Source organism: Molothrus aeneus, chromosome Z, assembly GCF_037042795.1.
Source record: "Molothrus aeneus isolate 106 chromosome Z, BPBGC_Maene_1.0, whole genome shotgun sequence".
Classification (NCBI taxonomy): domain Eukaryota; kingdom Metazoa; phylum Chordata; class Aves; order Passeriformes; family Icteridae; genus Molothrus; species Molothrus aeneus.
This window is the reverse complement of record NC_089680.1, coordinates 30,332,831-30,344,838: the sequence shown is the minus strand read 5'-3', so window position 1 is coordinate 30,344,838 and position 12,008 is coordinate 30,332,831. Positions and strand designations below refer to the sequence as shown.

The 12,008-nt window shown below is 39.2% G+C and overlaps 1 protein-coding gene across 2 annotated transcripts; it reads right to left on the bottom strand.

Annotated features, from left to right (window-relative positions):
* Window positions 1–1,818: 1,818 nt before the first annotated feature.
* Window positions 1,819–11,949, bottom strand: UTP15 (UTP15 small subunit processome component). 2 transcript variants are annotated; one of them, XM_066569015.1, is made up of 12 exons: window positions 11,750–11,949; window positions 11,325–11,417; window positions 11,056–11,240; window positions 9,739–9,917; window positions 8,859–8,984; window positions 8,079–8,214; window positions 6,935–7,019; window positions 4,771–4,920; window positions 4,404–4,505; window positions 4,079–4,212; window positions 3,525–3,583; window positions 1,819–3,023 (listed from the first exon to the last, which is right to left on the bottom strand). In XM_066569015.1, the coding sequence occupies exons 1-12, from the start codon at window positions 11,837–11,839 to the stop codon at window positions 2,800–2,802; spliced, it is 1,563 nt and encodes a 520-aa protein (XP_066425112.1). In that variant the 5' UTR covers window positions 11,840–11,949; the 3' UTR covers window positions 1,819–2,799. The 2 variants fall into 2 exon arrangements, with proteins under 2 accessions (XP_066425112.1, XP_066425111.1); XM_066569014.1 differs by having other exon boundaries at window positions 11,056–11,417.
* Window positions 11,950–12,008: the final 59 nt, after the last annotated feature.

Below are 12,008 nucleotides of genomic sequence, written 5' to 3'. Positions count from 1 at the left end.
CTTGCACATGACCTTGTTAAACCTCATATGGTTCACATGGGCCCCTCTCCAAGTCTGTTCAGGTCCCTCTGAACAGCATCCCACCTTTCATGTGTGTCAGCTGCATCACTTGACCTGGTGTCATCTGCAAACCTGCTGAGGATCCCACTGTCCATGTGACTGATGAAGATACTGAATGGTACTGGTTCCAATATGGATTCCTAAGGGACATTGCTGACATCTCTGATCTCCAATTGGACATTGAGCCCTTGACTATTACCCTCTGGATGCAAACAACCAACCAAATTCTCATCCACTTAAGAGTCCAGCCATCAAATCCACCTCTCTCTACTTTAGATCCAACTAATCACTATTTTAATCTAACATTTTCCTGTGCTTCTACTAGCCACACATCAAACTTTAAAGCACTGAAATGGATACATAGTATAGACATGAATACTGTCAGTAAGAACTAAGAGTATGTTTTATGTCAAGGTTAGTGGTTTTCAAGACATAGAAAAAAAACTATGCTGCAAAGAGAAATGTGCTCCTTCAACTCCAAACAGTACCAGTTCACAGAATAAGGAGGCTCCAAGATAAGCATCCCCTGCATCTCCACTCCGAAAATTAATTCTGTGTGAAATCTAAGTGCTATTGCCTGATTAAGTCACACAATTAAAAGAAGTACACTGATTTCCTAAAAGACATAAGAGGTTCTAGGTCTATTAACACAAACAAAATAAAAAATAAAAATAGTTAAGTAAGCAAACTAAAGTTTGAAGTTTGTTCCTCATTATTACCTGTTATCATTCTAACTTCAAAACCAGTAACAGTAGTAGTCAGGAACATATATTGTTCACATCCCAATTTAAGGGCAGACCTAACAGCACTCCATGCTTTTCAGTCACATATGTAAATATTTTAGGTAGAACATGCAAAATTTTTCTAGCTATTTTTACCACTTATATCTGCCTTTCCATGTCTTACATGAGCAAATTAATTTTGCAAGAAATTTCTATTACATACCAAATTCCAGGCTTATAGGAGAATTCAAGCCATAGAACAGGCTAAGAACAAAGTTCTACCCTAATGTCATACTACATGTACTCAACAGCCTTTGGCACACCTCTTTCCATTGTATTCATACTGATCCAGCCCTGCTTGAAGTTAAAATAAACCATTACCCTAGCATTCAAACAATAGACTCAAATTCCATCTACTGCACATTGAAAGTGGAAGAATTACACAAAATTGAGTTTTGATATTTAGCTTGATATTTTCTCATTGGTACTTTACTCATTACATTATTTTAATTCAAATTAATTCCCCTTTAGAAGTATCACCTATTTTCTAGAAAAATTGTAACTCATAAATACATACGCATCATGAAAAAAGGTGAACTAAACTTTTTCAATATACCTAAGCATGCACTTCTTGAATCATTCTGCTGTGAGCTGGGAATTCATGAAAATCTTAAATGGAGATGAAGCAGGGAGAGAAAAAACAATGTAGCCAAGTGTTATCAAATGTATATGCTGTTTTCTTTGTATTTTCAAGGATGCGAGATCGGATATTAACCTTAAATAAAGACAGTGACACATTAAAATTACACAAACAATTATTTTCTGGTAAATAAAAACTGAAAATTTTTGACTGCTGACAGTACTGGACAACTGTAGTGGGCTGGTGCTGGCTACACACCAGGCAGCCACGAAAGCCCCTCACTCAATCCTCTGCAGCTGGACCAGGCAGAGAAAATATAACAAGGGATTCATGTGTTAAGATAAGGAGTGGGAGAGATCACTCATCAAATACCATGACAGGCAAAACAGACTCAACTAAGATATATTAATTATATTTATTACTAAACAAAATTAGAGAGGACAATGAGAAGTAAAATAAACCCTTAAAAACACCTTCCCCTCACCCCCTCCCTCCTTCCCAGCTCGACCTCCTCCCCCAGTGGCACAGGGAGACAGGGAATGGGGGTTATGGTCAGTTCATGACCTGTGGCTTCTCCCACTGCTCAGGGAGAAGAGTCCTTCCCCTCCTGCACTTTGGGCTCCCCTCCCATGGAGACAGATCTCCATGAACTTCTCCAGAGTGAGTCCATCCCATAGGCAACAGTCCTCCCCAAACTGCTGAGGTCACTCTTCCACGGGTGCAGTCCTCCAAGGGCAGGCTGCTCCAGCCTGGGAGCAGGGCCCCTCTCTCTATGGGTCTCCCACAGGGTCACAGCCTCCTCCAGGCATCCACCTGCTCCAGCATGGGCTCCCCCATGGGCTGCAGGTGGATCTCAGCATTGGGAACATCTCCTGCCCCTCCTTCTTCACTGACCTCAGTGTCCACAGGGTTGTTCTTCTCACATCTTCTCACTCTGCTCTTCTGTGGCCACAATTACAACTTCACAATAACTTTGTTATCCCCATTTCTAGTTGGCCCAGCTTTGGCCAGCAGCATGTCCATCTTTGGAGCAACCAGGGATTGGTTCTGCCAAACATGAGGGAAACTTCTGGCAGCTTCATACAGAAGCCACCCATGCAGCCCTGCTGCTACCAAAAATGAAGCCATGTAAATCCTATGTAAATGTAGAAGTTATGTAACTCTGAAATAAAACTTTAAAACTAAATTGTTTGAAAAATATTGCATGGACAATCTTGAAAATGTCCTCTTTCTCTATCTTCAGTAATCAAGCCTATTCAGCAACACAGTTTAAAAGACAGAACTTCAACATAGAGAGGCTTATTTTGAAAGTCACTATTATAAGAAATTACCAGGAGAACAGGTCATATCTTTCAAGTTCACAATTGTGAATGGGTGTCAGTAATTCCTATTTGTTTCAATGATCTCCGTGACACCATTACTTTTGTTCTCTTCTAGACACGTATCTCTTTTCTTAGTAAAAGTAGCAAACAGTGTATCCATCATTCCCAAAACTTCTAGTAGCTCTTCTTGATAGTCAATTTCTTTTCCAATAGCTTGCTGGAGTTTCAAGAACTGTTTATCAACTATTGCTGACTGCCCAACCACAGGCTGATAAATGTCTATAAAGAAAAATATCAGTTAAGAATCCATAGATGTATAAAAAGGCAAAAATTATATTAGGTAGTTAGAGATACATTTAAGGATTCCAGCAGAAGTCCAACATTCTGAAAAAATAAGACAACTTTAATGTTGTCTATTCTGAAAGCAGAAGCTGTATGTACTTACAGCAGCAGTATGCCAAACTCACAGAAACAGAAGTTTTTATGACCTCACATACTATTTTTACATCACTAAATAAGCGGAAGATATTTGTACTATGTAAACACAGAAACATGAAGTATCAAAGGTACTTAGAGAGCAAAAGGAGCTTCCTGTGCAAACCAAATCCTGACTATGGTCAAAGTTATCTGGAAATATCTCTTTTTTGGATCATTCTCTTGACACTAAGCCCACAGATATAAACAGAGCCATTAAGGTTTGGTTTCTTAAAAGTGTAGCACTTTCAATCTTATTTGCAAGCTAGCTATATGGCTTTGAGAATCTTTTTTGTATTGTCTTACCAGTGATCATATCGGCAACAATAACCAGCACAGGAGTAAATCTAGGCTCAATCACACGCCTGCAAAATTAGAAGACATTCCTATTTTACTGGTTTTGTCAACTGTACTCCACCACCAACAAGCAGCTTTCTCACACAGGCATACAGACAAATTTTTCTTGATGAAGAGACATCACAGAACAGCAGTCAGAGATGTAAGTCAAAAAAACCCACATATGTGGTATTTGCCCTCTTCCTTTCAGGAAGCCAGTGGGGGATGGAGGAGTGTCAAAAAGCCTTGAGTACATAAAAACACAAATTTCATCAGGGAGACAGAAAATAACAGACTAAGGGTAGAGTGTCTGGCAAAGAAGTAGAATATCTCATCAGCAAAACCATTCTGTGCTAACAGGTAAACTGTTTCAAACCTATCCCAAAACCTCGGTATCAGAATAGAAAAGGCATGTGAGATTTCAGGAGTACCAGTGTTCTACCAGTGATCTGTTGAAACTGTGGCGAGTTATTAGGGAATAGAAGTGTCAAAATATCCAGAGGGAGCTCATGTTAAAATAATACCTTGCCACAAAGGTAAGCAGGAGATTAACTTGCTTCTCATCTCGGCCCGCAAGTGCGCTTCTCAGTGTTCCTCTGCGATGCAGTTCCTGCATGACTGCAACTGTGACTTCAGGGGTATGAAGCATGATGGGTGGCTGGACACATATAAGAAGAGTTTAGTACCAAGGCAACATCTTTACACACAACACTGGTGTCAGCAAAACCAAAACAGAACCCAACTTAAGACTCCTTTCTAGTTATACGCTAAAACAAAATTAGTATGACATACAGGGAAAATTAACATCAGGTGATGCATAAAACTCTTGTCAAGAAGAAAATGCCTCACCTCCAGTACTGCATCAAGAGCCTTGGAAGACTGAAAGCTCCGCAGCAGCTTATCGTATTTTCTCAAAACACGTTTTACAGGTTTACTGACACAGAAATCTTCCTAGAATTCAAAAAAATAGTTCACAATACACACACGCACATAATGGATTAGATACATTTATCATGAATAATTTTATATATTATATAAAATTATACAATATATAAATTTAATGAAAACAATATAAATAAATTTTTATATTATATTTATATTTATATATTATTTTATATAATATTTATATGTTATACCCTTCCCCTTCTCCAATTCAGCACATTCAAATAAACCAATTTTTCAGAAATGTTTCAGCACATATTTTCTTACCACATACCTGTTTTGGCATGTAACTTTTTCCTTTCACATAGGTTCTATATGCTGGTTGTCTCTTCTTTTGAGAGCTTTCATTCTTTTCTTCTGGTTTTCTGTGTTTAACATTTAGCACCCCATTGGTCATGCCTACAACTATGGTTTCATCTTCAGGCTAGCACAAAGAAATTACAGTTAGGACCCAGTGTTTACCTGTGCTCTATCATACACATTTTTATAGTTTTGTGTTTCATTAAAAGGTTCAAATCACAATATCACAAATGACTTAATGTGGAATGCACCTTTTTGAGTTTCCATGATTGAATACTTTGTTCAAGGCAGGGACAGCTTCCAGGCTATGCTCATAAGCAACATCATAGACTGACTAGTGAATCAAGCTCAATTATGCATTAACACCCTTCTGTAACTATAAGGTTTTGCTTTTTCCAACAGCATACCTTTGGCTATTAGGTACCATACAGCAGGCATGAACAGAACCTATGAGAAAGCAAAGCTACCATGGAACAGCAGGATTTGAAAAATAACTGAAAGTTATTTTCAAAACACTGGTTCAAAACACTGGTTCAAAACACTGGTTCAAAACACTGGTTCAAAACACCAGTCATTGGTATACGTAACTTCACTTATATAATGAAGCGGGTGTAAATTTCACCCAGAAAAATTTGGATGCCCCATCCCTTGAAGTGTTCAAGGCCAGACTGGATGGGGCTTTGAGCAACCTGGTCCAGCAGTGTCCTTGCCCAGGGCAGGGGGCTGAAACTAGATGACCTTTAATATCCCCTCCAACCCAAGCCATTCTACGATTATATGATATAATAAAAGCCTACAGAATTATGACAGGAATAGATGGAGATCAGCTGATGAATGGCTCATTCTCATTTAAGGGCATCAACTGAAGGTTATGAAGATTCAAGTGGAACAATAGGGAGCAATTCTTCACACAAGTATCAGAAATGTGGAACTCCTTATCAAGGAATCTAGGCAAGGTTTCAAGTTTAATCAAGCTCAAGGAGAGACTGAACAGGCTTATGCAATAGTAATTAATTGAACTACACTGAAACTACACTTTGATGAGTTCATTTCTCATCTGAAAATGGAATTTGGGAGAATATCAATACACTTGCCCTGTGTTTAGTTTTTCTATATGCATTTCCTTATGGCTGGCTACAGCTGGAAGCAGCATCTGGAATTAGACCCACCTTTGATTTGACTCAGTAAAGGCATTATAATGTTCTTGTATGACCATTTAAAATTCAAATTGTTTAGTCAAGAGAAAACAAGATTATACTTCAAAAGATGTATTATACACACTCTAGAGATGTTAAACTACAGGTATTGCATATTTTCCAGATGCCATAGGGTCTTAAAAGGCTGTGGCACTTCAAAAGAAAAAAAAAAATCCGAATTTATTTTAGCTCAGCTCCTCTAGGTAATACAGTAGGAAACGAAGACACTACCCACACATACCTTCTACATTCCAGCAGAAAAGGACAATTAACAAAGGTAGTAAAGACCCCTCACAGGCCCATCCACATGTCCTTCAAAGGCTACATAAGGGGGTACTACATGACAACAGTATTGCTTAAAAACTTGTGCTAGCCTCCAAATTTCTGGCCAGCAGGTAACTTATCCACTGGAAATCAAGTGCTTCTGAGAAGTAAGAGTCTCTGCTGTCTACTTCCAAGACATGCCTTGATAAACAAATTTGTTTATGCTCACAATCTTCTTCTTTCTTCCTCAGACCAACCTGACAGCAACTTTTAAAGCAAGTTCACAGCCTATTCTGAATTTCTCAACAAATTAACTACTTTTTTTTTATTGCTGCCATGTGAAAGGACTCACAGCATTCTGGAAAGGCAAAAGGTGAGTACAATCACCTTAAAGTCAAAGGACCTCCTTCTAAAGTGAATACTTTCCCTTTGATGTACACTGTCATTCATAAACACAAGACATTGCACTGATCTAGTCAGGTAACACGGTATTTGAATCTATTATGCTTAAAAACTCTTAGTGCTTGTTATTCAGGAGAAACATATCCAACCCTACTTTGCATGTACACCATTCTTTTGAAACACCCAATAGCCACGAAAGCAACAATTATTTACTTTAGTTTCTTAAAAGGTATCAGGAATTCACTTCTGGTCTAGGAAGACTTCTAATGCGCTTACCGACAACGCAAGACTGAGGATGGATGTTGCATAGTTGAAGCTGTGGACCACTTTGTAGGATGTAGTACTGTAAATCTTCACATGCCTACATGGAAGAGCAAAGATAAAAAAGCTGTAAGTAGAGATTTACTGCAGTCACTTTACAGGAACTTCATCACTCTCATCTTCTACAGATCATTCAAGGAAACTGAGAATTAATACAATGGATTCCTCAGACTACCACTGAGCTTCTTAGGTATTACTCCTGCAACAATAATGTTAAAAGGTATCCCATAAGTCAAGTCAGGAGTGCTCTTACCTCAAAAAAGGTGAAAATGGGGCAAGAACAGAAGAAGATATTGAAGGCAGGCGTAGTGATTATTTGAATTCAGAAATGCATATTAGGAAAACACTAAGACAGCATCTCTTCAAATTTGTTCTTAAATTTTAAATACAAGATCTACTAGCAATATCTGGGAGTAAATCTGTAAATAATCTTGTATCCAGCTGCCCTTTAAGGATTTGGTTGGAAGCATGAAAAATTGAACAAATCAGAAAACAAAATATATTATCTTACAAGGACAAAAGCTAGTGTTATGTAATTATAAAGCCTGAGGTAGCCTAGGAAATACAAGAGAGAGGAGGAAAACAGATGCAGTGTCATTTCACACCACTTTGTATTTCTAATGTCTAATGTCTCAGACACAAGACACCAACTATCAGTACTCATCAACTGAAACCAAACAAAAAAAGCAAAGAGGTCACGTTTACAAGCACTCTTGGGTACAAGAAGCAAAAGCAGCGAGACACAAAACACGGGCTTTAAAAAGTGAATACTAGTACACTTTCAGATATTTAAACTGTATTAAAGTTAAAAACAGTTAACTTCCAAAGACTGGAAAGGTCAGTTTAGACATTTAAAAAAATTGAACCTTTATTGAGAAGTTCCCCATATGCATTCCCAAATGGCACACACAATCCTTATTGATATTCAGATTAGTGAGAAGAAAGATTAAATTGTACCATAGAATCATAGTAACAGTTTGAATCATAGAAGCATAGTACAGTTTACCACAAACAGATTAACAGTGATGTGAAATAATACCTTTCAAAGAAAAAAGGTCCTAAAGAATGCAACCATAAGGAAGCCACAAAATATACCAACCTGTCGAGGGATCCTGACAACAACCTTTGTCCAGAGCTGTTCAGGCACAAACAAGTCACAGTTTTATGGTGATTTTTAAGTGAAACTAGTAACTGTCCACCTTTTAGTACATCCCAAACTTTGACATATCGACCTCCTGTGAAGAGGAAGCACACAAAACATATATGTGTAAATATTTATGCTTCTCTGAAGAAGTTTTCAGAGTGATGCAGTATTTCCTTCACAAGTACTTTTGCCTCTTAAAAGTTTTCTGTACCTACTCACCATCCTCTTCCATTCTATCTCCTGGCACAAGCCTGCTCTTTTTTTAGGCGATTCTGAATGGACCTGAATGATTCAACCATTCTCCAATCATACTCATTACCAAAAAAATCTTTAAACTATGGGGTTACAGTACCTCTGATGGAATAGCAACAAGAGACTAAAAAAGCTTGTCAACATGCTTTTTGTCCCGTCCTTTCAAAATCTAAGTATGTTAATTCCTTCACTTTAGAAGTGGGCCAAATAGAGTCTGCATTTTGTTATTACAAATTATTTTGGGGGCAGGGGGGAAGTGGAAACTACAAGAATATTAAATCAAAGGCAAAAAGGAAAGACCCCTACTTGCACCCGCCACATAAACGCAGATTCTTACGGAAGATTATTTGAGAAATCCAATTATTACATCACTTACCACTTCATTATCAAACTAAAACAGCACACAAAAAGCAAGTAGCTGAAGTATTCTTCAAATGAGGACCACAGAAAAGGTATTTGATTTATTTGCTCTTATAGAATTACCTGCAGATACTAGCAGTCCACCAGATGGAAAGAGAAGCACGCTCTCCACAGGATGGCCGTGTTCTATTGTCATGACACTACTCTTTGTTCGTGCATCAAACAGTTTCACAGTGTGATCATAGGAACCTGCAAACATCAGCATAAATCAGTTTCATAATTTCAACTAGTTCAAGAAGTAAAACAGCTGTGTACTATCATCTAAAGGAGTTCCGGGCTAATAGCAATAGTTTTAAATCATACATGTAAAAACACATGGTGACTTACCTTGGCTAGTTTACAGCCTTGGGGCAACAAATTTTCTAATTCTAGCCCTAGCTACCTGTCAGTCTGTAAAAGTAATTTGTTTTCATTTCATTTTACTTCCATGAATGAAGTGTATTTGTAATAACAAATATCAAGCAAGCTGATGAAACCTACCTTCTTGTGCCTCAGGAAAAAAGGAATACTAGGGTTTTTTCACAGTTTTCCACAGATTGATACAAAGCTACTGCTAGGAAAACCAAAAGCAGCTGGTTCCAAGTAACTCCACATGACCTCACATTTTTGAGTCTGCCAGTTATGGGCTGTACAAACTAGAGTCCTGCTCCAGAAACTTGGTACAACATTTCAGTCACTCCCAGCCAAAGGATACATTCACAATATTTTCTTTCACAAGTTCTGTTAACCCTAATAGACTCAGTTCCTGCAGTTTCCCCTAGAACATCAGTGTCAAGCTTAAAAAGCAAGCAAAAAAAGGAACAATAAAGTAGGTATTGCACAGGCAAACTGATCCTTCATGACCAAAATATAATAAATATGACCCTAGTGCATCAAAAACTATCTTTCAGCATTTTTCTTCAATTCAATCCAAAAGAAGTAGAAATAAAAAACAAAACCAAACCTGTTATGAAGACATCTGCATTCACTTTACTTGCACAGCCACATCTCACATAGTCGGTATGCTCACTGTAAGAGATGATTTCTGTCGCACTTGGAATATCCCACAATTTTGATGAATAATCATCACCACCAGAAAATATTCGGTATTTATCAGACAGGAATCCGACTAGATGAACTGGTCTAGAAAACAAAGTCCATAACACCCAAAGTTAAAATATATTCATGTTTCAAGAACAGTTAGTTTGTATGAAGAGTTTATTAAAGTACTCTAACCTAGAAGTGCAGTGTTTAATATCAGAACTTACGAAGCCTCACTTTATAACAGCAAATTTCAAGTATGGCTGCTTTCAACTATCTTCTTGCCCTTTAAAATCACTACTGAAGTCTTTGTTATCACTGTATTATCCCAACAGGAATTGGCAGAACACACAGGTATGCAAATGCAGGTGTGCACAGGTATGAAGTTAACCTAGCCATTGGAACACCCAATTTTCAAACAGACCTCAAACAGAAATTCTCTGAAGGTCAGTCTGGGTATTTCCCACTGAAAGGGGGATTCTTCTTGCTCTACGTAGATAAAACACAAATCAATTTTTCATAGCACAGAAGTCTGTTGAAGCATTACCACTGTCTTCTCCTCACTGATACATCAGAACTCCTAATTTCTTCCTCACGTCACGCTACCATTATGCACTTTTTCATTTTTGTTTTTGAAGCTTTTTAAGCAATTCCTGCTTTTCCTGGAGTTTTTCTTCACTGATTTTGTTTAGACACATTTTAAAAATCTTTTCCTACCAGCATCAAATAAGATGCACTTATCAATGCAATGTACTCACAAGACAGTATTTACAAAACATAATAAGAGACACCTGCGTGAAAGAGAAAATGTATTTACTTTTCTACATACTTGATTCGTATTTATTTTTTTTAAAAACTCACTCCCATCTTAAATTTAAACCTACTTTTCAGTAAGATCTCCATGAGACAGTAGAAAGCAACGTAACTCAGTTCTACTCAGATTTTCAGCAGCATGTGAAGCAGACATACGACTATAATTTAATGTAAATATTGAATATTGCTGAGGCACTTAAACGGGTTGCCCAGAGAAGATGGGGATGCCCCTTCCCTGGCAGCGTTCAAGGCTAGGCTGGATGGGGCTCTGAGCAACCTGGGCTAGCAGCAGGCGTTCCTGCCCTGTGGTGGGAGGGGTGGAACAAGGCGATCTTTAAGAAACCACCCGGTCTGTGATGAGCCTGTGGTGTGCAAACACAGCACAGAAGCTTTCGCACGCAAACAAAACAAACCACTCCTGCCTTACTTGGTATGACCCTCGAACTGCCTGAGCGGGGCTTTACCGCCGACGTCGAAAAGGGAGATGCTGCGGTCCTCGCTGCCGGCGACCAGCAGGCGCCCGTCGTCCCTGTAGGTGGCACAGTACGCCGCGTCCCGGAAGCGAGAGAACGTCTTGATGGGCTCCTGAGAGTACCGGCCGTAGATGTGGATCTGCCAAAACAAGAGGGAATTACATCTCCTGGTGTCATGCCAGCTGAAGAACAACAGCATAAAAGCCTCAGAAAGGCCACTTACCCTCGAGGATGCTGTGACAGCGTAGTTATATGGCGGGACAGGGGAGAAGTCAATTTTATTTACTGCACCGAACTCCTTTATCTGAACAGGTGTCTAAAACAGTTGTGATAAAGATCGTTAAATACACATAAGGACACCATCAAATATGAAAACAGCAAAGTCAAAGCTATTTTTCCTACAAAGAATTTAAAACTCCATAATAATCAAAACGTTTTTTAGGTGCAACGGTAATAAGTTTCGCTTCTGACAGGCCACTCCTGCTCTTTTAATTTTTTTCCAATTCACTCATTACAACTTACCCATTAATTACGTGGTCTGAACTTAAAAACTAACTCATACGTGTTTAAAAAAAAATAATAATTGCACCAAAGTAGTAAAAGAAGACATTCTGGATCAGTAACTGCGACTGCTGGGCTTCCTCCTACCTTGTATCCCCGCCAGTACAGCGTGTCCTGCGTGATCCTCTCCCCGAGCTTGGGGCACGCCTGGACCACCACTGGCTTGTACGCGGCCATAACGCGGGACCGGGCTGGGCCGGAGCTCAGCGGGGGAGGCTCGGGACGCGGCGGAGGCCCGAATGCGCCGGCGGGCTCGGAGCACACGCGACACGCCGCGCCTGCCGCGAGGAGAGATGGCGGCAGCACCGGCAGTGCGTTATCAGAGCGCGCCTCTCGCCGGCCAATC